This window comes from Culex quinquefasciatus, chromosome 3 (genome assembly GCF_015732765.1).
Source record: "Culex quinquefasciatus strain JHB chromosome 3, VPISU_Cqui_1.0_pri_paternal, whole genome shotgun sequence".
NCBI classification, from domain to species: domain Eukaryota; kingdom Metazoa; phylum Arthropoda; class Insecta; order Diptera; family Culicidae; genus Culex; species Culex quinquefasciatus.
Window position 1 is genome coordinate 187652486 of NC_051863.1, and position 27807 is coordinate 187680292.

At 37.5% G+C, this 27807-nt stretch overlaps 1 protein-coding gene across 5 annotated transcripts; it reads right to left on the reverse strand.

Annotated features, from left to right (window-relative positions):
• LOC6041018 (14-3-3 protein zeta) lies at positions 1–27582 on the reverse strand. Of its 5 annotated transcripts, none has more exons than XM_038259001.1 (7): positions 27426–27582; positions 8215–8343; positions 8033–8146; positions 7832–7958; positions 4014–4137; positions 3221–3384; positions 1–1902 (listed from the first exon to the last, which is right to left on the reverse strand). In XM_038259001.1, the coding sequence occupies exons 2-7, from the start codon at positions 8274–8276 to the stop codon at positions 1747–1749; spliced, it is 747 nt and encodes a 248-aa protein (XP_038114929.1). In that variant the 5' UTR covers positions 8277–8343; positions 27426–27582; the 3' UTR covers positions 1–1746. The 5 variants fall into 5 exon arrangements, with proteins under 5 accessions (XP_038114929.1, XP_001850331.1, XP_038114925.1 ...); XM_001850279.2 differs by lacking the exon at positions 3221–3384 and adding an exon at positions 3707–3870; XM_038258997.1 differs by lacking the exons at positions 3221–3384; positions 27426–27582 and adding exons at positions 3707–3870; positions 18234–18620.
• Positions 27583–27807: the final 225 nt, after the last annotated feature.

Consider the following 27807-nt stretch of genomic DNA (forward strand, 5'->3'; position numbering starts at 1 on the left):
TTTGTTTCTTTTTTCCAGTTATCGGACAGTTAATGTTGTTCCATTTTATTTAGCTGTTTTTTCCATACTTTGTTGTTATAATACATGAAAAATCGTGAGTTTCTGTGTGTTTGTGAACGCCATTAAATTAAAAAATGTTCCTTGTTACAATTCTTGATTTTCACAGAACGTGGAGCTCTCTCAAGCATTCTCAGCCAAGTTTTCTTTCCTTGTCAGAAAAGTTAGGATATTTTTTTAAATTTTCTGCCTTTTAATAAAAACATTACCTCTTACATTATGCGCTTGTTCTTGTTTTATTTTTCTGCTGATGTTCTTGTTCTTGTTTTGTTTTTAGAGTAATAATTTCCATATGATGTTGTTTTTGTTTGCGAACGATGTTCTGTTCTTTCCTTAGTTCTCGTCGGCGATGTTAGTTCTTCCTTCTGATTTTCTTTAGTTGTTCTCAAATAGACGTGTGACAACAGGACACACATTCTCTGCCACAACAGTTAAGTTTAATCTTTGTTTTTTTTCGTGGTTAAAAAAGTTGGAAAATTTTCGCGCGAAGCGCCCTCTCTGGACAGCCCCAAATGACCTTTTCCGGCGAGGGGGCGTTCGCACCAAGATGAATCACAAAAAACTTCAATTCTGGGATCTGTGTGTGTACATTTATAGAAGTGTTTGTTTTTTTACGTTTTTGTTTTTCTCTTAGTTTATTTTTCGTATTAGGGGGTGACACAGAGGCATAGAATAATACAATTCGGTGTTTTTTTATTTTTCTTTTCTTTTTCACGTTACACGGGAACGAATGTTCTGAGTAAAACACATCTCTCTCTGCAGCGCAAGCAAAAGCCGAATCACTTTTGCGAGCGCCAGCACGGTAATTCGAAAAAATAAGGCGAAATTCCAACTCGAAAACAACGAAAAAAGAAAAAAAACGTCCACGTGACGGAATAAACGAACCTGCCCTGGCGCGCCACGTGTTTCTTTGCAATGTAAACCGGACAAAAGAGAGAGTAACTCAAGTCGCTGCCGTCGCAAGTCTCCGAGATTGAGAGACTTGTTTGTGTTCCAAAAAAAGAAAAGAAAGAAAAAGAAAAGAAACAAAAGTGATAAAAGTTTGCTCGAGAGCCCGCGTAAAGGCCCCTTCGCGATTATATAAAATATAAAAAACAAAAAAAAAGTAACAAAATTTCCGCAAAGTTTCAAACTATACACAATGCACAATGCACAATGTTTGTAACGAAGAGACTAAACTTCTGCTTCTTCTTTCTCTCTCTCTCTCTTTTACTCCTTTTGTTTTCTCTTTGTAGTTCGGATGTTTCCCAAATGGAAACGATTATTCGGGAACGAGGGGATAAATAGAACATACATACAAACATGTACTTTTTGTTTCTCTTTCTCTCTTTTTCTTTTTTGTCTCCTTTTGCTGCTGCTGCTGCTGTTGCAAGAGCGTTTTGTTTTGGTTTTGTTTTTTTTTATTCACAAAGAAAATGTGTCTGTCTGAGTGTGTGTGTGTGTTTGTGTTGCTGTGTGTCTGTGTGTTAGCGATTTCTTAAAGAAATGATTTTCTGCATTTGTTTTGCTTCTGCTTCTGCTGCTGTTGGTTTTGCCTTCCGCTCGCTGATGTTGCTGTTGTTGTTGCTGCTGCTGCTGTTGTTTTTTCTGTCTTGTTTTTCTTTTTGTTTTTGTAATTAATTAGTCAAAAGGAATTTCTATTATATTTAAGTGTGTGTGTTTTTTTGTTTCTCATTAATTTTAGTTTGGTTAATTATCGCCACCCTCCTGTGGTTCATCTCCGTCGCCCTGGGTGTCCGACGTCCACAGGGTGAGGTTGTCCCTCAGCAATTGCATGATCAGGGTGGAGTCTTTGTAGGAATCCTCGTTCAGCGTGTCCAGCTCGGCGATCGCGTCATCGAACGCCTGCATGCATCCGGGCGGCATTTTTTTAAAAAAGGGATGGAAAAGAAAAGGGAATATTAATATCAAGAATTTTTTGGCCTAAAAACTAAAAAGTTAATTGAAATCGATAAGCTAAAGAAAGAATTTGTTATTATTCTTTACATAAAAATGCAAAATAAAAATAAACTAAAAATATGAAAAATAATCGAAATAAATAAGAAAATACACAACATGTCACAATTTTGAAGAGTTTGTACGATTTCTTTGTAATGTTACATTCATTCGGTGGGTTTTGGCTTTTTTCCAAAAGGAACAAAAACGTCAGCTTCAGCATTCCATTGAGGGTCGGGCGGTTTGTTAGTAACGGGGATTTTACGGAGAGCATTCCGCGTTTTTTGTAAGTAAAGGCAAGCGCAATACGGTTAGTAGAATTAGTTTCAATATTACATGAATGAACGAGGATTAGTTATAAAATTGCATTCAAATTTGTGATACATATTTATGTTTGATTTTTTATCTTAACAAAATGTTTGAAGAATTAAAAAAGATCTAAGCACTCACTGAGCGAGAAAATCGAAAACAAATCTCTCTCTCTCTCTCTCTCTCTCTCTCTCTCTCTTACGAGATATCTCACTAATACATTCACACTCACAGATCAAACTTCAAATCATCAGTCACTACCAAAGTCTATTGATTTTATAAGGTAAGGCTATTTTTTAACTGTCAAAAATAGTTAAAACAAAAAGTGGCAATTTCACCGGGTTTTTCCGGATCGGTTGATTAGCATGCCAAGCTGGATTGAATATCGATCCAAAAATGTTTTTTTTTTTTAAATTAGATAGAAAGCGTTTTTGGATCCAGCTCGGAATTATAAACAACCCCACAGAAAAAATCTGGTAAAATTTGCATGGAAAACAGTTTTCTTAAATTTTCTTAAATTCCCATATAAATTCAGCATTTTGAGCTACCTATTTTTTTTTAGATAACTTTATCATAAAAACATATTTTTTAACAAAATTATGATTTTTTTTGTTGAACACCTAATAACAATTTTTGTTTGTTATCTTTTAACAACATCGCTATGTTAGTGAAATATTAGTCAAGCTATGTAATCTCAAATATCGATGCATTGAAAGGATCGAGTCCGGAGTTAGTCAGGAACGTTAGGAACCACCGAAAGCACGTCCATTTCTGCTCATTTTGCGGTAGAGAGTTAGTGCTACACATTACGGAAGGCAGGGACTTTAAAAAAACGAACATCAGTCAGTGTAACGATCAAACAAGCAAACAAACAAGAGGAAACTGGGGGTAGCAACAAACGGAGAATTCGGTTTATAACCTGCTTAGCCAAATGACAAGCCCGGGCCGGTGAGTTAATAATTTCATAGTAAAACACGGAAAAGTTGAGCGCGAGACCTAACCGAATGGGGTGGGTTGGTTGCATTTTCGACTTTGCGATATCGAACGCTTCCTGGTACGATTTCTGCGAATCCTCAACCACGGCTTGAAGGGGGAAAATACAAGAGAGAGAAGAAAAAATAGAGGGTGAGAGTGATAGTAGGTCAACGGCAACACAAAAGGTGGTGGGGGTGTGATTTAAGAGACCCTGGGGAAGACCACCCGACCCGAGGAGGCGGAAACGTTGGCAAAGGGGGAAAACAACGTTGGAGGACAGCGCTCCTCTCTCTCTTCAAATTTGTGATCATGTGTACATTTTAAACTTCATTTCGATTAATTTCTCTTCTTTGAAAAAAGTGCAAAAAAGAAGATTGCAGTAAACTAAACAAAAAAGTACTAATCATAAAACAAAAACTTGGGTAGTGACCTGTTTCGCCAGCTGGCAGGCTTTGTCTGGCGAGTTTAGGATCTCGTAATAGAAGACAGAGAAATTGAGCGCGAGACCCAATCGGATGGGGTGTGTTGGCTGCATTTTGCCTTTACTAATCTCAAAGGCATCCTGGTAAGCGGCTTGGGAATCGTCTACTACAGCTGCAAAGGGTGGTTACGGTGTAACGCGAGAGAAAGAGTTTTTTTTTGGTTTTGGGAAGAAGGGAAGTTGGTGATTAGAATATGATCGTATTTTTGTGACTGAAATATTCTGATTTCAGATAGTAAACAAGACAAATACTTACTGTTGCGGGTTTCTCCTGTGGCTACCTCGGCTAGGTATCTGTAGTAATCTCCCTTCATTTTGAGGTAAAACACCTTGCTTTCTGGATTACTCGCTTTGGGGATCAAGAATTTGTCCAGGAGACCCTGTAATATGAAATAAAGTCGAAAATTAAGTCACAAAATAAGATAAGCCAGCTTGATAGACTTGGTTCAGAATTTAATAACAATTTTGTTTCTTGAAATACCCTAATTCTCATTCCCAATTATTTCTGAGATTTAAATTTTGCCTTTTGTCTGCTTAATTTTGTTTTATCGTTTAAATATTCTCTGACCGTATTAGGCCTGTTTTATGTTTTAGAAATGTACTGTTCTCTTTTTCCTTTGCTTTTCACATTTTGCGCTATAAAATCAAACAATTATTAATCCGAGTTGGGTAAATACGATGAGTGCTATAAAAATAGAGTTTTGCAACGAGTTGCATACATAGTTTTTAGCAAATCCGATAAACATTTTGAAAAAAAAAAAAAAACTCCGTGAAACGTTTGTTTCCCCACTTTAGTTTGGGGACTGTGGTTGATAAGTTCAAATCTCCAAACTATTGTGAAATGTTTTAAGCCTAGCTTAGAAGAAATTTCAGTTAAATTTCAAATGATATATTTTTAAATAACTTTTAAAGGCTTTTTTTTCATTTCACGATTTTGGAAACATCTCAATTTAAAAATAGAAAATGTTTATAGGACCTTTTCAAATAAAACTCTAGAAATGTTGATGATGATATTTTTTTATTTTATGATTGTGTAAAAGAGGGTGCTGTTAATATTTTTCAAGGTTTTTATTTTTATTTTTTTAAGTGAAACCCTTGAAGGGGGTCGGCTTGAAAAATCAAGGGAGAAAACAAAATTTATTTCTTGAAAAAATCAAAATTTTAATTGAAATTCAGCTAAAACTAATTTAAAATGCACTCCTTTGCGTTTAGAATTATGAGTAAGCATATTTGGGTTTATTAGAAAAAAAACTGTTGAAATTTCGTTGATTTTCTATGTACCGCAAAAAGCTTTTTTTTCGCAAAATAAATTTTTCATCAAATCTTATTGTTTTTTGTCATTGATTTTCAATCTGTTTTAAAATTGGTATTTTTTTCACTCAATTAAATATTTACCAGATTTTAATGAAAATTAGTAGATTAATGTTTGGGCCTATACAAATATAACAAAAATAAACAAAACTGAATTACAAGCTAAAATTTCAAAATTTCAATTCAAAAAGGCATGGGAAATGCATCATTATACAGCAGTTCACTTCAATTCTAGGTTTTGAAAGGTTTTTTGTTAGTGGAAAAAAAAACTCTTTGCGGTACTATACAGCAAAAATTCACAAAAACACATTTTAGAATTGACTTAAGTTGCATTGTATAATGAATTTTATAACAATTTTTTCATTGAAGTGTTAAAACTCTTTCCTGTATTTTAGTTTTGTTTATTTTTATTAATATATTAGTATCGGCCTCAATGTCAACCTACTAATTTTCATTAAAATTTGGGATTTAATTGAGTAAAAAAAAAACAAATGTAAAACAGTTTTTACAATCTAACAATAGAAAAATTCTAAACAATAATCACAAAAATGTATACTGATTTGATTATTTAAACGATATTATAAAATATTTAGCAGAAGTAAAAAGCGATATTTTCTTTGCATTCATAGGAAAACCTTATGGTTATATTACAATGGTGACCGTTAACAGAACCTCTTAAAATGTGTAACTTCAAAAATAAAAAAAAAAAAAAAATCAAATTATTCGCTCTACAGCATTGCCTTGGCGTTCTCGATTACGAGATTCCTACTCGAAACTAAGAGTCCGAAGGCTTGATTGTTGAGGCAATTGCAAACCTCTTTTTTCACCTAAGCTTCCATCCACCCCGGGATTCGAACTGACGACCTTTGGATTGTGAGTCCAACTGCCTATCAGCGACTCCACAGAGGCAGGACCCAGGGAGACGACTCCTACACCCGGACTGAGCTAACGACCTAACCTTTAGGTTAGACCGGGGCCAACATTTACTTCCCTGTCCGACGGAAGGCGTGATCAGACAAATCTCGTCTCAAAATTTGCCACCGGGACCTTCTGGGATCAAACCCAGGCCGACTGGGTGAGAGGAAACCACGCTTACCCCTACACCACGGTCCCGGCTCTGAAAAATGTGTTACTTATATCTTCTTATATGTCGTTTAACTTTTCACAATTTTAACCTTCCAATATTACAATGTTTAACTGTGTTATCATTCTATGAACATTTCTAATAAATCTATTTTTTTCAATAAGATTTTTTGGTAACTCTTTGGAAGTTGAATTTATAGCTGTCGGCCACTATTGCTAGTACAACCACTACCAACCGAAACTTTAACACACAAAAGTTAATGTTAAATTTCATTGCTGAATATCTATTTTTCGATGTAATTGTACCCATTTTTTGTGAAATAATACAAGGTACAAATTCACTCATTTTTATAGGAAATAAATAGTCACTCACAATTTTTCTGACACAAAATCATGTCAACATTCTCCCTTCTTTATTTTTTTCAAAAAAATACCTTAATTTCAAATCAAGTTAATACTGAGTTTTATTAAATTAATGAAAGTAAATGCATTTAGAAAAAAATTGCAATATCATTTTTCAACTATTTCCTTCGTTTTTCAGCAATGACAAAATGGCCTACTTTATGTTTCGAAATAGAAGTTTATGCAACAAGTTGCAAAAAGAAAATGTTGTCAGCACGAGTTGTACAAAGAGTGCTGAAAAAAATCATGTTTTGCAACGAGTTGCTTACAACATTTTTTGAAATTCCGAAAAAAGCTTCTAGAATATTATTTTATGTCAAACATTCATGTGTTCAATATTACTTTTCAATACTAGTGTTGAAAAGTTCAACTATTCAGTACCCATAACAGTGCACTGTTATTGAAAGGTATTATTGTTTACAGCGATAAAGCTTATTTTTCTGAGTACAATGACCCTTTGTACTACCACAAAGAGTTAAAAATTATTTTTTAAATCAATTTGGGAAAATTAACCTCGCGGACTTTCTTGACAGAAAAGCTCCTACTTTACAGCTTGTTGCAAGGGGACCATAGTTGATCCATCAAAAAAAATGTTGTTTTGTCAATTTTTTTTTTCAAAATCTAAAATGAAAAAAAGTGATCAGAAATGGTTTTTAATCGTGTTTTTTTTTACCGTTGTACATAAAAATTTACATAGGGCTTTAGTATCCAATTATCAATTCCTAAAGACATTGGGATGATCTGTAAACAAGTTTGTGTACATATTGCTAGCCTTAAAAAAATGTGTACCCACAAATAAAAAATGCTGCAGAAAATGTTGTTTAGGTCTTGTTACATTAAATGATTGTTATTTTGTCAAAATATGCATGCAAAAATCTAAAAATATAATGTTGATAGCTCTACAACTACAACAATTATTTTCGACGAGCTGCCATGGACACAACCACGGGCACTAGCGTGAAGGAAGGTGGGGCAACAATATGAGCGTTTTGAAAATTTCGTCGTTTATGGACACCCCCTTGGCAATTTTAGAACAAATTTCTGAGGATGGTGGGGCAACTGCCCCATGTTGCCTCACCCTGTGCACGCTAGTGACCACGGGTCAGAGTCAGTAACTTCCAAAATTTGTATAAATTATTCAAAAAAATATGTTTGTGTAATTTTGTTCTTAAGTGTTATCAGCAATCTGTCAAAGTGATTACTAAATGTTTTGATTTGCGCTGAAGTAACAGTTTGCATTCGTTGTAGTTATCCCCAGAACAACAAAGCATCACTCACCAGCACTTCGTAGCAGATTTCCCTAAGCTCCTTCTCGACTCGTTCTCTGTACTCCCGGGCCAGTTGCTGTTTGCGGGCAGAGGATTCGGTCTTTTGCTCAATCGACGATATTACTCGCCATGACGATCTGTAGAATGGGAAAACAAAGTCGCACACAGAGTTAGAGTTCGGCTCAGGTGTTGACCGCAACCGCAGGTTTACCTTCGCGCACCGACGACGTTCTTGTAGGCGACAGATAGCAGGTTTCGTTCTTCGTTTGATAGTTCTACTCCGGTTTCTGTCACTGATTTCATCGCTTGTGCCATGTCGTCATATCTGGATTGAAAAAGGAAGATTTTGAAGTTAGAACATAATTTTAAGAAAGCCTCTTCAAAGCAACTCACCGTTCCGACTGTTCGGCCAGTTTAGCCTTCTGGACCAACTCCTCCTTGTCGACGGTAGACATTTTGATGCTGCTGGTTGTGGTGCTGGTGGTTTTAGCTTAGCGACGAGCTGCTGATGCTGGGTAGATTCTGCAACAAAAAGTAGAAGGAAAAATCTCGGTTAGTAACCGTTGAAGATCTTCAGCAAGTTGTTCTACAAAGGTATCGGCGACGACGGCGGGACGACTTGGAACGAAAATCGATAGTTGACCCCCCGAACCTGGCAACGGCACAAACTGGAGCGTGGTTCTTATGTTCTCGTGACCATCGGGGCCGGGCATGCGAGCGTGTGTGTTATGTGACGTCTTGTGACGTGTGCCGTTTCGTCCGCGGATGGTTCGATACTTTTCGTGGCCTGCTCTGTGTCAAGCGACGGACGAGGGGCTTTGATCTATATTTTATATTTGAATTTGAAACCAAGTTTGCCAGGAGAATGCAGTCGCACACGCTGCGGATTTTGGACGAGCGCACCATTCTGACCAGATTGGTCACATTTTGGATCGGCTACAATAAAATGTCTGGCAAGCGCGTCCACGTCACGTGTGTGTGTGTGTGTACATGTGCGGGGCCATTGACGTCAATTCTAGGTGATTTGGGGTGCTGACCTTAAGAAAAAGTTTTATCAATACAGTTGATTTTATATTTTTGAAAAAATATTCAAAATTAGAAACCTTTGAATTGTGTACTCTACAGCCCCTGTTAACCCTGGACTTTTTTTCAAAAAATCTTCATAATTTTTCAGTTTAAATCGTCTACGAAATTTCATCAAGCATAATAAACTCTTCAGTGCTCAATCTTGTGTCGAGCATATTTATTTTTAATTTTTAGTATTTTATTTTTATTAACCTCGATAATTTTTTGTTTTTCTATAACCATTAATCTCTTGTCAATCATAAACTTTTTTGACTTAAAATCTATTCACACGGCCAAAAATGGCAAAGGGAAAACTATCAAACTCATAACTTTCATTAAATTTTAATATTTTTTTTCAGATCCAAAACTGGAAAAAACAATCGTGAAATTTTCCGATCTTTTCGAAAACAATATTTTGATTTTTTTTAAATATTTTTTTCGAAAAGATCAGAAAATTTCATTAAAATGTTTCAGCTCAGCAAACAGAGGTCCAATCTTCAATGTTTCTTAGACAAAATTGCAGGAAATTTTGCGAATTTTCCGAAAAAATATTAACAGGAAATAAAAAAAAACCGATTTAATCCCACCTGGGGTGAGATAGAGCCTTTCTTACAAAAGGAAGAAAACGGCAGTTGGTTTTTTATTCAATGAAATAGCAAAATCAAGAATGGTCCATTCATGAATCAATTCAAAAATCAACCTGATTTTTTCATATAACTGAAAAGTGCTGTTTTTTGCCCCATTCGTCATGGCCGTAAACCAAGAATCCCACCCGTGTGAATCAATCGGACCGCGCACTGGACTCACAATCCAGAGGTTTCTGGTTCGATTCCCGCGGCGGGCGCTCTAAAATTCTAAGCGTAAATATGGGTATCCGGCGCCGTCGCTCCGTGCCGTACTCTAACGCAGTGCGTGGCCGAATGGTTACGCTGTCCGCTTTGTAAGCGGATGATTCTGGGTTCGATTCCCATCTGCTCCAACCTTCCATCGGATGAGGAAGTAAAATGTCGGTCCCGGAATTGGTTGTTAGGCCGTTAAGTCATTCCAGGTGTAGGAGTCGTCTCCATGCCATAAGTACAAACAACACACCAAACCAAGCCTACTCCGGTGGAATCGCTGGCGGCGGTTGGACTCGCAATCCAAAGGTCGTCAGTTCAAACACTGGAGTGGAAGGTTCCTTGGAGTAGAAAGAGGTTTGGGTGCTCTCCCCATTCAAGCCTTCGGACTCCTAGGTTCGAGCAGAAACTTGCAATAGAGACCACAAAAGACCCGGGGGTCGTTAATGTGGATGGTTTGATTTTGTTTGGACGTCACGCGTGCTCTACGGTAAATTGATCCCCAAAATTCGGATGTTGGAGATAGACCAATTCTGTCATTGTCAATCGATCGGGCGTCGAAAATCGATCGTCCATGATTTTTTGCAGATTTTTCGAATGAATATTTCTCGAGAAAAGATGGGATCACGAAGCTTGATTTGGAGTCGGAGCCAAAAGCAAACCCTATACCTTTCTTTAGTAAGAAAGGCAAAAACCGAAATTTTTCAGACAAAATTTAACTTTGAATGGCTATATTTTGAAAACGGCGCACCTAATCAAAAAAAATGTAAAGTACTTTCGATTGCAAACTTGATTTTAACTAAAAAATGAGGTCAACAAACTTTAAGCTCGAGATTTATTTTTTTTACAAAATATTAAATCATAACTCGTCGGCAAAATGTTGGTACATACGGATTTGGGGAGATTGAAATTTGTGAAAAAATATAAACCAAGAAATTACCTAATGTTTTTTCCTTGTACCATTTTTTTTCTGAATAGTACTCATCAATAGCTACAACTTTGCCGAAGACACCAAATCAGTCCAAAAAAAAAAATAATTAAACAGTTACAGATTTTCGAATATGTACGTACCATTTTTGTATAAACAGCAGCCAAAATTGTATGGAGATTTGTATGGGTAAACCAATGACCACAAATTTTGAGCCAAATCAAAAAATCTAGAGTTTTTTTTTCAATAGGTCCTATAAACATATGAAAGTCAACAGTTTATGGTACTTTAAAAAAAAATCGAGAAATACAACAAAAAAGGACGATGTCGCGTCCCCCAACTTGAAAAATGATGGCAAAACGAGAATTTCTTCACCCAGAACTGGGCATCGGCATACGAGAGGATAAAGAGCACGATTCGGTAGTAAAATGGTACTGTAAAATGGTACTGTGTGCGGACGGAGAGGATAAATCCCGAAATTACCGAGAGTACTTTACTCATGGTTTATTTTCCAAAAAAGTTCATCTATCAAAAAAAAAAGTACCGGTACCGAGACTCGAACCCAAGACCTTCGGCATATTGAACCATGCCTTTGCCGTATGGGCCACCATGGTTCGGTGACTAAGTGGCGGTCGTTTGTCCATATAAGCCACTCATAGGATGAACTGTTCCAATGAACGAATGAACACGCGAGAGGACTATACTCTCGCAATATAGCACTTTCCTCACGTTTCTTTTCGTGTGTTGTTTTTTTTTTTTTAATTTGGATGAAACTTGTTCCATGCATTTCCCTCGAACATAACAAATTGATGTGTTAAAAAAAAATAGAAAAATGTATTTCACAGATTTTTCGCTATAAATCCTTACATTTGGAATCACAGACTTTTTTTTAAAGATTGTTTATTTTTTTCAAAATTTTAGCAAAGTTTCTGCATAAAAAAGTTAATAAGATCCTTTCAGGGTCCCAAATTCTACAAGACCAGGAATAACAGATCTCTTTAACGAGGATATTTTTTTAAATTTTTCAAAATTATTTTTTAAAGTCTAACTAAATTTAAAATTTTATGGTCAATTTTCAAAATTGGGCACCTAAAAAAAGCAAAAAATATATAAAAATGAAAACAATTCTTTTTCTGAAAGGGCAACAGCAATTTTTCATGCAAGTCCAAAGAATTTTGCGTTTTAAGATTTTCCAATTATTTATTACTATAAAACAAGCAGTCACTCTGCACTTTCCCCGTAACTCCTTAAACCGAAATCTTATGATTCACGCCGATTTCGCCTGGCAAACACTCACTGTCGCCTCATATTGCGAATTTGCCTTCCAAATGAAAACCAAACTGGAGCCAAACTCGTCACAGCCGTAAAAAGAAAGAAATAAAGAAAAAAAAAATCTGCAAACCGGCATGGCACTGAGCGGCGTTCGCGCACGCGGGGGTGGGTCACAGCTTTAAATTACACACGCCCGATGACTAACACGATTGACGCACACTCACACCCCAAACCACATCACATGACCCACACGGGGAGGGTGGACGGACATACCGTGACAAACGTGACGACCGGCGCACGCAAGAGACGCCCCCTGAGGCCACCACTCGATGACGTAACCAATCCGCGGAGGTAGAGCTTGTACTATTTTAAGGACCTCCGCTCGGCGAGGCTTTTCCAACTACTACTAACTTTCGAGACTTTTGACGACGGAATGTGGCCACTGGCACTGGTCTGGTTCTGGTCTGGTTTGCTGGCCACGTCGCCAGATTGCAGTTTTTCCTTATGTACTATACTACACACACACAGAGTTGGAGTGAGTCACCGCCTGGCGCCTGAAGTGGCCACAGAATGGGTTCTGCTGCAGCAGCGCCAGATGGTCCTGAATTGGACTCCGAGGACACCAGAACTTAGTACATAGAGAAATCTCGCTCTCTCAAACTGACTTGCTCACTCGCTCTCTCTGGAAAAACACTTTTGTTAGGGTAAAAGCTCTCCAGGATAGACGACTAACAAAAAAATGGGGAGCTTTTCTTGGCGCTGCTTCGCGTATAGTTGTGTAGCATACCGTTCTAGCCAAAGCTCGCCACGTTCCAGCGGAACTGTCCAGTGAAAAATCAATAAAGTATTTATTTTCGAGTGATATCATTCGCCGCAGTGAGCCCTCACACCACCCGTGCAATTCACAGCACTTTCTTCTCTCGTTGATTCGTTCTCTCACTCTTGCGCCATTTATTTATTTAAACATAACTGATTCAGCAGTTTGGAATGCTTGGAAAGTTGTCACTCATTACGAGTGAAATTTCAGCAGCAGCACTCTTATGTGCTGTGTGAGCAATGCTGAGAGAAGAAGGGCTTTTTTTTGCAACATTGCCGGATCTCCTCGAAACTAAACTGTTGCAGCAACAATGAGAGAGGGATCACATTATGTTAGTGGAACAAATCGATAGGAGATACTATTATAGAACAAGTGCCGCTTCATTAGATGACCGCAGTCCAAGGCGACCAGAGAGAAGGAGAATCCTCATTAGCATAATTAAAATGGGGAGTGCTTTGGACTGAGTTTCGCCATACTTTTTTATTGCTGCAACATTGTACAAATAATGAGCTTAAAAATGTGTGACGAGAAGTGTATTGAAAGTTGCATCATATGTTGGAGACGGTAATGAGAGTCACGTGGTTTTCGTCTTGCTCAACATTATTTCCTTGATTTTTTTGTTATATTTTTCACCTCAAAGTTGTTCAAGATTGTTCAAGAAAAACATTTCATAACAATAAAGATACATTCAGAGAAAACGGGTAATAAAACAGACTAAAATTGAGGAACACGTGTTTTTCTGTACACAGTTAAAAATAATGTAAATTTGGAAGCTGTAATTTTGACAGGTTGAATATTACATCTTTTATAGAGGTGGGCAAAACCGCTCTTTTTAAGGAGCCGCTCATTTTCGTTCGCTCACTAAAATGAACCGCTCTTTTGAACGGCTCTTTCGCTCTTTTTCAAAATATTGAAAAAAGGTTATTTTTAAGAATTGAGTGATTTTGCGAACTCTTTTCTAAATTCTGATTTAATCGATGAAGTCTATAAACACTGAAGTTAAATCAGGCAAGAGAATTATTTTTTCTATAATCTTTCAGCTATTTAGTAGATTTTTGGTAATATTTTACAAGCTATGCTATGCAATGGTAATATTTTACAAGCTCAAATGCCCAAATTTGTATTCGGATAATACTTTAATGTACGATCAGTTATATAAAGAAAAGCTTTTTCATTTTGTTTAGAAAATTTGGAATTTCAATGAAAAGTAGTAAATTGAAAATAAGTATGAAAACTTAAAAGTGTTGTTTGCAGCAATGCTATTTTGGGATTAATTTTTATAGGCAACTATTTTTCAATTGAGAATTGCATTTTCAATTCTAAAAACAAATTTTCTGATGCAATTTGTCCGAAATTCGATAAATTATATTTATAACAAGTTTAAAATTCATTCTATATTGGAACGGTTCTTTCAAAAGACCTGAGTTTAAAAAAGAACTGCGGTTCTTTTTTTTGTGAGCCATGGTTCGTTCGCTCTTTTAAGTGAACCGGCTCTTTGAGCGGCTCGCTCTTTTTTGGCCCACCTCTAATCTTTTATGATGTAATTTTACCTCAATTTAGACTGAAAAAGTGGCATTACACCAAAAAAGTGGTAAAATTACACATTTCTAGAGATAAAATTACACCTTTTTTCTGACATAAAAGATGTTCCCCTTCCCAGATTTTTTTTTTCGGTGTACTTCAACAGTCGAGGTTCGATTAGCCGAACTCTGGATAATTATTTTTGAGATCAAATTCGAATTCACAGATCCCAAATTGGTCAATTTCGAAAACGACAACCTAAAATAAGACCACTTTTTTTGTGGTGTGATTACCCGACTGATTTTTTTGCGTGTACATCGGAGAATAGAGGCTGGCCTGTTTGCAAAATAACTGATCAAATTTGAGTTTTTTGTTCTAATTTAATCCCTTATCCTATGGTGCAGGAATGGAAACATTTCAATACTGTATTGTTTATTCGGCTTGCCAATTTTTATTTAAAATGTTTGTCCCTCGGCTCTGGTTGAAGTGAAGAAGTAGGTAGGAAAATAAAAAAATTAAATTTAAAATTACAAGCCATATTTTCGAAATTTCTCAAATACAAAAAATATCAAAAAATGCTTTACACATCATTACGCGTTTTGTACAGATTTGAATTTCCTAAATTCCAAATTTGTCAAAAGATTACCAAGCCTTTATTTCACAGTAAAAAAGAATCATGGTAATATTACATCTGGAACGGGGTACATTTTTCATGTAAGAAAAAATGTGTAATTTTATTTCTGAAAATCTGTAATTTTATCACTTTCCTGGTGTAATGTCACTTTTTAAGACTAAATTCTAGCAACGGGAAACGCCCTTTAGAATTGTTTTGCTGAAATTGAAGTAAAATTACATAATAAAAGAGGTAATATTCAACCTTCCAAAACTACATCTTCCAAATTTACACAATTTTTTACTGTGTTGATTTGAAATGCATAAATTGGCGTTGTACAACGGATTCTTTATAATTTACATTCGATTTCACAAGATTTTCCAATGAAATTTTTATTTTAGTATTTTTTTGCCCCTCCATTTTTGAGTAAATTAAAAAAAATGAACTTGAAAAACAGTTGTGATGGCCTTCTGAACAGTTTTTTAAGATGAAATATTTTAAGTTTATTTTAAATTTAATTTTTGCGCTCTAACTAAGTAATAACCCGGGCAGGCGGTAATAACAAAATTCATGCCATTTCAATAACAAGTACTGTTAAAATAACAAAAAGCGTTATGGAATATTCTTGCAAAATCCATTTTTGCATAAGAGTTGAATAACAGTTTATGATATCATAACACAATTTGTTATTGGTCTGATATTGATTGAATGCCAAAACAACTTTGGAATAACATTTTTTTGTTATAGAAGAATACCGCCAACTGTTATTGGGATGATCGGATTAGTTGTTAAAATAACAAAAAAATAATAGCAAAGATTTGTTCGAAGAATAACTAAAAATGTTATTAGTCTGTTATTACAATAACAATCTAATAACAAAAAAAATATAACGACGAATAACAAATCTTGTTATAAATAACATAAAATGTTATTGGTATAGTATTTTCAAATATCAAATATTGTTATTCTCAAGTTATTTCCGTCTGCTCGGGAAGTATTTTGTGCCTCCTTTTTTTTTACCAAAGTACTCAAAATTCAGAAAAGATTCTATTTGTGCCTTTTTGCTTTAGAAGAATTCTAAATGCATTCTGAGAATTATTGAAAAACAATTACTAATCAACGTAGTGAACTGGAACTGAAGTTTTAAATTTAAGTGTAGAAAAGATTTTTTTTCAAAAATTTGATTTTTCTAAGATAATAATAAAAGTTGGATTTTGTTTATCTTAAATTGGATCAGAACATTTAACAAAAAAAAAAAAAACATTTTTAAAATTTAAATATAAAATAAAGTTTTTAAGATATCGCGAAACACTGAGAAAAACTATATAATAAAATTTAAGCTTTAAGAAGTTGTATCTCAGTAACCAGTAGATCGTTAGATACATGTAGAAAATCATAAAATTTCATATTACAGATTTTTTTTTAAATCCGCTAAAAAGATGAGTTTTAAGCACACCTGAATGTTTTAGAAAGGTATTTCATGATTTAACTGAGAAAGAGACGATTTAATCTGAAAATTATGCCATGTGTAAAGCGAACTGTCAAACTTTCTGAGCGTTTTTCTCGAAACACTGAGTTGGGTGCTACGATATCTCGAGATGGGATGGACCAAATTGGCTGAGATTTGGGGTAAAGACTCTCGAGACATATCCGGTGTGCATGACGAAGCCCGATTTTTATATTTTACTTTAAAAAAAAAATACAAATTAAATCAATCAAATCAAATCAAAAACAGGCGATTTTTCATATGAAAAAAAAAACTTTTTTTTTAAAATAAACTTTTTTTGAAATCGGCCTTCGTCATGCACACGGGACTAGTTTAACAGGTCTTCACCAAAATTTTGAGCCAATTTGGGAAATGCAGTGTTTAGATAGCGTAGCACCATTTTTTGAAACTGCTAACTTCAAATAGCTATATCTCGCCAAAGACACAACCTAATGTGTTCAAATTTATTTCATTGATAGATAAAAATGTATATTTCAATGCCCTGAAAACAGATTAAAAAAAAGTATATGTATGTGCCGTATGTGCCCATACCAACCTCCTACATTTTTGCCGATTTACATGTTTGTAACTCCTTAAGATGGTAGATGGTGTCTTTCACTTTTGGGGCAATGGCTGTCAATGATGGTTTTGAATTCAGGGCAAAGAAATAGTAAATTGAAGTATATCTTAAAAATCATTTTTGAAGTTTTGTTTTGCAATATTTTTGATTTTTACATGAGAAAAACATACTGAATATTAAAATGAAAATGTTTTTTTTAATACAGGCTATTATAGCCCGGACTCGATTATCCGAAGGTCTAGGGAAAAATTCAAATCGGGTAATCGAAGCACGAAAAAAAAATTATTTTGCTGTTTTATTTTTGATGGTTGAACTTAAGTATGCAGCATAAACACAGGTCGATAACAATTAATCAGAAATAAAATAATAAAATACCGTAGATCTTGAAAATCATTACTTTAAACTTTAAGATTATTGAATAGGAAGAAAGAGATATAATCTTTCGTTACTTTTTTTTGGGTTATCAAAATAGATAGTTTTTATCGGGTTTCGGGAGTACTTTTTGAAAAGTTGTTGTGCACTATGGGTTCCCTAAGCTATGCCAATTTTTAATGAAACTTTTATAAAATAGATAAAGTTATATAAATTGTAAGTAATATTTAACAAAAAAAAAAAAATTCTCTTTGTAACATCTCTCGCTGAACACATTTTTTAAAGCATATGATGATTCTAATGTTGAACGTATTCTGACAGTCAAACCCCCAAAATCCGACATCACTGACCCTTCCACATCTGGGACCATTTCTTCCACGCCGGGTGGACACCCCATTTATCTGCTCCATTCTCCACACTGACTATCGCAAATATCTCGTGGACAATCGCTTTTTGCAACAAATACCAGATTATTTTCTCCGCCAAAGTACAAACACAAATTCACAGTCACACGTAGAGAGTTGAAAGAAGAGAAGGCAAAAAATGTTCTCGCCGTCGAAATTCCAACCTGGCAACACGTTTTCTGCTCGAGAATTTCGACGACACCACCACGAGGAAGAGAGCGGCCCCGTTCACGCAGAATCGAAAAGTGAGAGGAAAAAATAAATAAAAATATATATAGATATTGGGGATGGGGAAAAAATTGAGTCGATGAAGAATGATTTTTTTTTCTTTGGTGAAAAAGAAAGAAAATCGTATTGGAAACCGCTTTTAGTGCGATGGGGCGGGGAGAATAAAAAACCAATAGGTGAAAGATGGGAAAAGAAAGATGGCAGCACGGTCGAGGGTGGGATTCTGCCCCCCTGTAGTCGGTTAAACGTCAGCCGGACGGACATTTTTGTCGACCTTGGTGAAAAATTACCTTATGCTTAAATTGGTTTAATTAGCTAGTAAATTTCCATTAACTGTTCACAGCTTCGCTAGTATCACTGGTATTCCGTGTGTATGTACGTGTTTTTTTTCTTCGACACTCGAAAGAGAATTTAAGAAAGTGGGATTGTTTCAACTCTACTTCTGTCGAAAATTACTTTTTCATAGCGCGTTTTCCCCTACAGAAGTGACTTTGGCTGAACTGTTTTCCTTTTTTTTCTTCTGTTTCGCTGATTCGCTTACTTAAAGACAAGTGACTTAAACATTTCTATCTATAACTACAAAAAATGTGTGTGAACATTCCCGATAAAAAATTTCAAATGAACTGAGTAAAATTTAGAATTCCTGCGTGTGTCGACCGACTGCGCTCTCAGCTCTGACGTTCGGTTCGCGATGGAAAGAAGAGTGAGTGAGCTGATACTCGCGGTAGGCGCAGAGAAAGCAGAACAGCGCGAAACACACGCAGACAGTGAAAGAATTCGGAAGAATCGCGTTGTTGGACAACGCTGCAAAGAACGCAGACATCGACACAGGAAAGCACGTGCGCAAGCGCGCGCGCCGTTCCTCCTCTTGTCCGTGGTCTGTTCCGTCCCCGCTGTCGAACCGAAAAGAACATACAGAAGAGCAGCAGCAACAACAACAACAAAAAAACATGACATGTTGGTAATTTTAAACATCGATTCATCTTCCTCCAACAGAGACAACGACGGCGAAAAAGAAGCTGCTACTGGATGATGAGGTTATGATGATGATGAACTCAGTCACTAATAAAGATATGATGGAACACCCTGAAGAGGAAAAAAAGCCTAAATTCCTTCGCCCAAAAAGAAGTTCGGGACCGGGATGGGATGCCAACGACGCATGCCCTGGCAACCGAGGACAATCCGAGATGTGTGTGGACCAGCGACGAATTCGATGAGCTGACGAAGCTGACACAGATAACACGGGGCGCGGAAAAGCTCGGCCGAAGAGAATGGAGTGCTAGTTTTTCAGCACAAAAACAGGACCATATACGGAATACGACGACGGTGAGGTTCGAGTTCGGCGATGCTAGGGGGAAAACTCGGGGGACGGAAGAGAGGCTTTGGAAAATTTCCACAAACTTTTCCACCAAAGTGGAAGCGGAAATTTTACTGTCTGGAAAAGGGAGTAATGAAAAAAATTGTAACGCTTAAAAGATGATGCGCTGATAATGAATTTCGTCGACATAAAGATTATATCCTAAGCTGCGAGAAAGTGACATCGGCAAACAAATCAGAAAAAAAGTAGAAGAAGGACCACGCCTCTCGTACGCAAGACGCATTGTCGGCAATCAAACGCAACTCTTCTGTCTGTGGGCCAGGCTCGGAGAAGACGTCTCGTCTGCAGCAACGCGACAGTTTTGAAGAGATGGCGGCAACGACGTCTGCATTGATATCGACAAATCGGACCGACTGATCTTGGGTTGTCTTTGTGGTATGTGCGAATGGTTCGTAAAAGGGTTGCTCGTCACTTTTATGATATTTTGGAATTATTACGACATGATACAATCATTCCGAAGGAAATGAAGATTAATAGGGAGCGATGACCTGGCGTGACGAACAATACAAAGTAAAACAATCATGGTAATATTACATCTGGGAATGAGTACATCTTTTACGTCTAAAAAAAATGTAATTTTCCCTCTAAAAATGTGTAAATTCACAAACATTCTAGTGCAATGGCGATTTTTTTTTCAGTCTGAATTGTGGTAATATTACGACATAAAAGAAGTAATTTTAAACCTTCAAATTTAATACTTTCGAAATTTACGAAAAAAAATGTAAAAGCAGAAAAAAATCATGGCAATGTAACATTAATAATGGAAATTAGGAAATCTTTTATGTCAAAAATGTGTAACTTTCCTTATAAAAATGTGTAAATTTACCAAAATTCCGTTGTAATGCCAAATTTTCAGTCTAAATTGAGGTAATATTATATTATAAAAGTGAACAGCTACCACATTATTTATACATAAATTTAAAAAGAAACTATTGACAATTTTAGAGAAAAAAGAAACTTCACAGCAAATGTATTAAAAAACATTCTTGAGGCATGCAATCATTCGTAATTTCAACAAATTGAGACAGCAACAATCGAAAATTAAAAAAAAAACTGTTTCGTGATTCATTTTGGACGTTGAGTTTATTTTGGTTTCAATAGGAAAACAAAAGAGATTTGCAAAAAGTTAAAAATAACTAAATATTAAATTTTATCATTATTTTTTTTATTTCATGAAGACCACCTTTGTCTTTTCAAAAATCGAAATATCGAAGAGTCCACGCAATGTTATTCTAATAAAAATCCAATTTAATGAGAACTTTACCACTAATTTTATGCGAAATTGTTGAAGAGACTAAAAAAAAACACATGTGGATTTATTTTATTTTTTTTCATTTTCATTTTTTTTCAAAGCAAAAAAGTTTTTCAATTGTTTTTCATAGAACCCGTGAAACGTTTGGACTACATTTGCTAGTCAAGTATTACCGATAAATGAAAATCAACCTTTACCTATACTTTGAACCCAAACTCATCTTTTTTAGAACATGGGGCGCCAAGGTTTTTAAACGTGAAAAAATATTTATTAAAAAGTTGGGGTTAAGTTTTTTTTAATTTGTAAAGCGATTAACATAATTCTTCAGCTGTTTTTTTAAGTTGCAGGAGCTCAAAACGAACTGAGTACCGTAAACTGGGGTCAATCGGGACACATGGGGCGAATTGGGACAGCAGTTTTAACAAAGGGCAATTCACTTCTGATATTGCACCAATATGAAGCCAATATTGGAGTCGATACGGTATGCAGCCAAGGAATACTGCGCGAGTATTGCGCGCGTATGATATTCACGCTGATATTTGGGTACATATGACCTCAAATATGACGAATATGGGGTCTATATCGTCAATACGGTATGCAGACAATGAGAATATTATGTGCGTATGATACGCGTATGCAGTATACTCGAAGTGATTAACCCCTAGAGTTTTAACCATGTTGGAGCGCAATATTTTGATTTTTCTGGTTGGTTTCGGTTAGAACAGACTCAGGCCAACAAAATGTGTACATCCATTTCCAAATTTAAAAGCTTTAAGTGCTCTAGAAACTGCTGTCCCTATTCAGACTGTAGTCCCGATTCACCCCAGATTACGGTAATTGCATTGCAAATTGAACAAAATATCACAAAATAATTCAAAAGATATAAAATAATTATCAAACGAGTATGATTGGGATTCCAAACTTTTACAATTTTTTGACAACAAATTACAAATTCCTGATTTTAGGGGATTTTTTCCTATTTCCTGACATGAGTCGCACTTTTATTTAAACATTTGTGAAACTATTTGATCTTTTCCAAAACACAAATTTTGAAAACATTTTTTTGAATTAAGACAAACATTTTAAAAGGGCGTTATACTAAAAATTGAGATTTTGGAAATGTCAGTTTTGATTTAAAAAAAATCAAAATAGTTTTTTTCAAAGATCAGAAAATTTTACTAATGTTTAATTGTCAGCAATGAAAAATTGGACTAATACTTGCTGTCGTTGCTGAGATTTTGTTATTAGAAAATGGGGGGCTGGTATGGGTGAGACTTGAATGAGACTATGAAAACTTAAACTTTCCGCTTTGTTTTTTTTTTCTATCTGCTGTATCTCAGCAACCAGAGGTTCAATCTTCATTGTTTCTCCAAGGAAATTTTTGAAATGGTTTTTTGATTAAGATTTCTATTTGTTTTTCTTCCAAAAAATACATTTTTTCAAAAAAAATCATTATTTAACGGCAAAACTTTGGGACGTTCTTTTCCATGTCTCAAAATTTGCGGGTTTTGGGACTCTCAAACAAATTAAATAATATAAAATACGGATTTTGAGAAATGTTTTTTTTTGTTAAAATTAATTTTTTTTCTGAGCACTTATTTTTCTGATGTCTTCATCAAAACCTACCACTTTGCCAAAGGTTCCAAATCGATCAGAAAATTCCTTGAAATGATACAAATTTTCAAAAAAGTAGGTACCATTGTCCAAACAAGCTGCCAAAATTGTAAATCCTTTGAAACCTTTGAAAAATCGAGTATAGATTGTAGGTAACAAAGCATTTATAGAATTAAAAAAAAAATCTGCATTGAAAGCTATTGATTTTTTTAAAATCATTTCCAATACGCATTAGTTTTGCGATAATCCATTCAGGAAACGGCCCAAACATGCAAACCATAAAAAATGTACAGAAATTATCAGCGATCTGTTTGCGACACCGCGCGCCGATTACAACACGTGATTCAAGTGCCCTGGCGAGAAAACGAGTACAGAATCAAGCGTGTGGCCACACAATTGCGTAACAATGTACGAGCTAATCAGCAATTGCCGGTGGGCCCCGGAGGTTCTGTATATGGAGATGTTACTTGTGTACAATACTGGGAAAGCCAGCAGGGTCGAATTACCCATCACACACAGGATCCAGTGCCGGTGCCCATTATAACCCAATAGGAAACTTCCACTTCATTAGTGTTTTGTGAGCGAACACACGATGTTATCTCGAGCGCGCATTGAGAGCTTCGGTTTGGTGGGCTGGGGAAGTCACGGTGGGTTTGTGGGATGATTTTTGAAAGGATTATTTTTAAAGTTAATTTGTAAACCATAGAATTCTAATCAGCAAGAGCAAGAACTCTCGGTTGGAATATTCGCCACTGTGGCAATTCCGAAAACTATTTGACATTTCTCCATTTTTCGTCGTTTCGAACAATTTGGGGTTCGATCCCACCGTAACTTCAAGCGAATCAGTCGACGGGTCCAATTAAGAGACCCTGGACCAATTCAGTAGACCGTAGCACAGGGCCCGTACGGAAAGAAGAGCACCGATGTAAGAGGGAGAAGCTTCCACTGAATTATGTATCTTATCTTACATGGGCTCGTGAGTCGCACACGTCGCCATCGCCAGTGTTCTCTGTTATCAAAATGACATTGAAGTCTTGTTTCCGATGGAACCACCCTAACCTCCCCCAACTTCCCCCCCTCATCCGGACACGGTGGGGTAAAGTACCTGCTGCGGGTGTAATAAATCTACACTGAGCACGTTTTAATAGGTAATTTGTGGGCGTCGTGGCGCGGAACAGGCCAGGATTAGGTGGAAAAGCTAAGGGAGGAGGCAGGTTGTCACCGTAATCCCTCGGGGGAAGCTTTTGCGTCGCGTTTTTCCTTTTATCTCCATCGCTCATAATCATGTTTGATGTTAGGAAAAAGCGTTTTTTTCGCAGTACATGCTTGCCATCTACTATTTTGCTTCTGGGTATTAGTGAGAGGAGAAGAGTGTGTCTGTGGATGACAAAAGCGACTATATATACTAAATGAATAATGTACGATATTCGGGGCAGTTGGGCCAACGGACTAAAAATGGGGCTGCTGATCGTTGCAAACATTAATTCTGAAAATTGCTTGATTAAGTTTCATACAGTTCTTGATATAATATAAACGAAAAATCTAATACTTATGGTTAGTCTCAAAATGGTCTCAATTCATATCGATTAAAAATGGAACTGGTTAAAAATCTTGAGACTTAAAATGTGCACATCGATTGTATGTAACTTTTTGAAAAAAAAAAAAAAAAAAATCACTGCTATTCTAATTATTCAAAACTGTACTGTCATTTTTTCCAATTCCGCTAGCATTTGGGAATTACTTATTTTTTTCCTCACTTTAAAACAAGTTTGAGTATTTTAATTTAAAGATACATCGATTAATTTTCACTGAGTTTGTCATAATAGCTGTATCAACTTACTAAATACACGTACCGTCTGGTGGTTATTCTACACTTGCATTTATTCTTAATGTTGTCAAATATCTGCACACTTTTCAATCAAAGGAGAATGGGCAAATTTGGTCCAAGGATGTACACGAACGGGACCAACTTTTTTCGAAAGATCTCGCCGAGACATGAAAAAAAGTCTTCTGGACCAACTCTCTAAACCCCGGGGTTCAAAAGTTACAAGTTGTTGAAGTTTTAGCATTTTGGGTTAAAATGTACAAAAAATCGTATTTTTGCTATTTCTAAAATCATTCATAAAATCTCTGTTTCATTATGGATTTCGATTTTCTTGACTTCATTCGACGCGTATCAGCAAAAACTATGAGTTCTGATATGTCTTAGCATGATTGAAACACGATTTATCTTGTTTTTATCTGTTTGAACCGTTTGTGCAAGAGGCATCCCATAGAAACAAGTCGAAACTTCAAGGTTTTGAAACCGGATCCGACCCAGACTGCTTCAGTGAGTATGGAAGGCTTCAGTGCAATGTTGTAACAACTTATTGGGATGGTCTGAGTCATCCGAGAACTCCTTGGAGTTAAGACCGGTGAGTCTACCGCCGTAACAAGCAGGATGTCTGCGGTTTTTGACCACGGATCATACCCGCATGGCTCCAGTGAGTATGGTAGACTACTATGCTGATGTGTTGGAGTGTCCTGGGTTCTTCTAGGACTCCCTGGAGTTAAGATTTGTGGGTCTACTACCGTAACAAGCAACATGTCGACCGGTTTTGACAACGGAACATACCCGCATAGCTTCAGTGAGTGTGGTAGACTGCTTTGCTAATGTGTTAGGATGTCCTGGGTCACCAAAGGACTCCCTGGAGTTATGATCTGTAGGTCTACGGCTGTTAAAAGGACTCCGCGGAAAGGTCCAGAACATCGCAACATAACAGCAATACAGTCTGCCATACTCACTGAATCTTTGCGGTTATGATGCGCGGTTAAAAATCATCAACCTTTTTCTTGTTACAGTGACCCAAATATCTAAACTCCAGGGAGTCCTAGGATGACCAAAGACATCCCAACACATCAACAAAGCAGTCTACCATACTGTCTGAAGCTATGCGTGTATGTTCCGGGGTCAAAAATCGTCGACCCCTTGCTTGTTACGGCTGTAGCTCCACAGATCATAACTCCAGGGAGTCCTTGGATGACCCAGGGCATCCTAACACATTAGGAAAGCAGTCCACCACACTCACTGAAGCTATGCGGGTATGTTCCGTTGTCAAAACCGGTCGACATTTTGCTTGTTACGGAAGTAGACCCACAGATCTTAACTCCAGGGAGTCCTAGGAGAACCCAGGACACTCCAACACATCAGCATAGTAGTCTACCATACTCACTGAAGCCATGCGGGTATGATCCGTGGTCAAAACCGCCGACATCTTGCTTGTTACGGCGGTAGACTCACCGGTCTTAACTCCAAGGAGTTCTCGGATGACTCAGACCATCCCAATAAGTTGTTACAACATTGCACTGAAGCCTTCCATACTCACTGAAGCAGTCTGGGTCGGATCCGGTTTCAAAACCTTGAAGTTTCTACTTGTTTCTATGGGATGCCTCTTGCACAAACGGTTCAAACAGATAAAAACAAGATAAATCATGTTTCAATCATGCTAAGACATATCAGAACTCATAGTTTTTGCTGATACGCGTCGAATGAAGTCAAGAAAATCGAAATCCATAATGAAACAGAGATTTTATGAATGATTTTAGAAATAGCAAAAATACGATTTTTTGTACATTTTAACCCAAAATGCTAAAACTTCAACAACTTGTAACTTTTGAACCCCGGGGTTTAGAGAGTTGGTCCAGAAGACTTTTTTTCATGTCTCGGCGAGATCTTTCGAAAAAAGTTGGTCCCGTTCGTGTACATCCTTGGACCAGCTCCCATACAAATTTGCCCATTCTCCTTTGATTAAACACTTTCAATTAAGCCACTTTGCCCCTCAACTCCCGTACCCTGTGTATAAATCTAGCCAAACTGCCTCTGCGGAGAGTCGTTTTCGTTCTCTCAACTCGCTGGTGTTGGTTTCATCAATTAAAAAAGAACCAGCCGATGGCCGATGTAGTGGTGGTATGTCGGTAAAGTTGCCGCTGCGCCGCTGCTGGCTGGCCTGATGTCTCTCGTGTCGTCATCTTTTGCGTGCGCGACGGAATGGAGTTCGAACCAGGAGGCAGTTTTGCCGCCGGTGACCATGGCCACATTCACACACATACGCCTTGGGGCTCGTATGATCATGGGTTGACCCTTTCAAGGCTCGCGAACATATGGGCGCCAATTGCTGCGCCCATTATCAGCGTAGCCAGGTCAACCGATAATAACAGCTACGGGGACCCAGCTCTGCTGCCGAGTTGCCAATATGTTGCCAATTAATGATCGTTTTGTCTATTAACCACGCCCTCCATCCTTGGAGCGAATGGGGCGGCTTGGGGAGGCGTTGGCGGGGTCGAAACAGGATGAAGGAGATCGATTAGTGGCCGGATGGCGAGCCGCTCCTTGCGAAAGCCCCTTCCGCACTTCTCCTATGGTCGTACACATGCGAGAATATCTAGACGGGTGACTCTGTAGGATGTGGGTAGCCTTGAAAATTGCTCTTTCTCTGCAATGAGCTTCCGTGTGTGTTTCGATGTGGGACTCCCGTGGGGGAAATACTGCTCGGCAGGACGCAGAGAGGGAGAGCGGCCTGGCTAGAAATAGCCAATAAAATTTGTTCTATCCAATTGGTGCTGACCGATGCCGATTTCCAACCGATCTGGCCAACTATTGCCAACCTCTGTCCCCGAGGCCATTCGTTGGAACATTTTCAATAATTTTCCCAGCTTTCGCGTAGACTTGAACGGGGACGGGGTAGCAGTGGCCGCAGAAAAGTCTAGAAGCAGAATGAGCATGAGGCGCCCCCTTGGGAAGGCGAAAAGGTGGAGAGAAACATGCGTACTCTTTCCACGGAGGAAAATCTAGCCGGACGGAATGGAAAAGAGGCGAACTTTACGTCACATGCAGCTGCAGCAGGTTCCTCCTTCTTCCAGTTTGCACTTTTTTTTTGCGTCGCAAACTTTCATTTTTGAAAAGCTCGCAACTTTTCCCGGAACTCACGTTCCGCCGGCATTCTCTTCGCACTCTGGGTCGCCGCCACCAATGTTCTCCTCCGTCATACGATGGCCTTAGCAGCAGCGGCAGCAGCAGGCCGCCGCAAGTTCGGCACGGCACAGCACAGTCAAAATGGCGACTGGACACTCCTCAATGCGTCACACCGCGCACAAGGCGGAACCGAAAAAACGGTGCCCCGCCGTCGAGCGGCACCGGAAACTCCACGAAATCCAACGTCCCCCGGACGGTGCCCGCAAGCGGCCACCGGTTCTACTTACTTTTCTGCACGGGCGGACAGATTTTTTAATGGCACACACACTACTTTTCCAACCAGAATCAGGCGCTCGAAAAGACTCCACGGCCGCAATATCAAAATTCGATCGATTTGAGCGCTGAACCAGGGGAGAGCTTCGGTTCGTCGAGTCGAGGAACGCACTCGCGACAACCCGGCGGTCGAGGAATCTTTTGTTTCATCGATTTTTATCGTCGATTATCCGGCGGGTACACGCTCATCCCAAATGACTTCCGTTACGAGTTATTTATACTCAGGTGCTGTCAAAAAGGAACTACTCAGGTTTTTTGTGGTTTTGTTTCGACTCTTCGTTGCTTGTTTGTTATCTTGTGACACGTTATATCTTTTCACAGCAAACTATAATGATT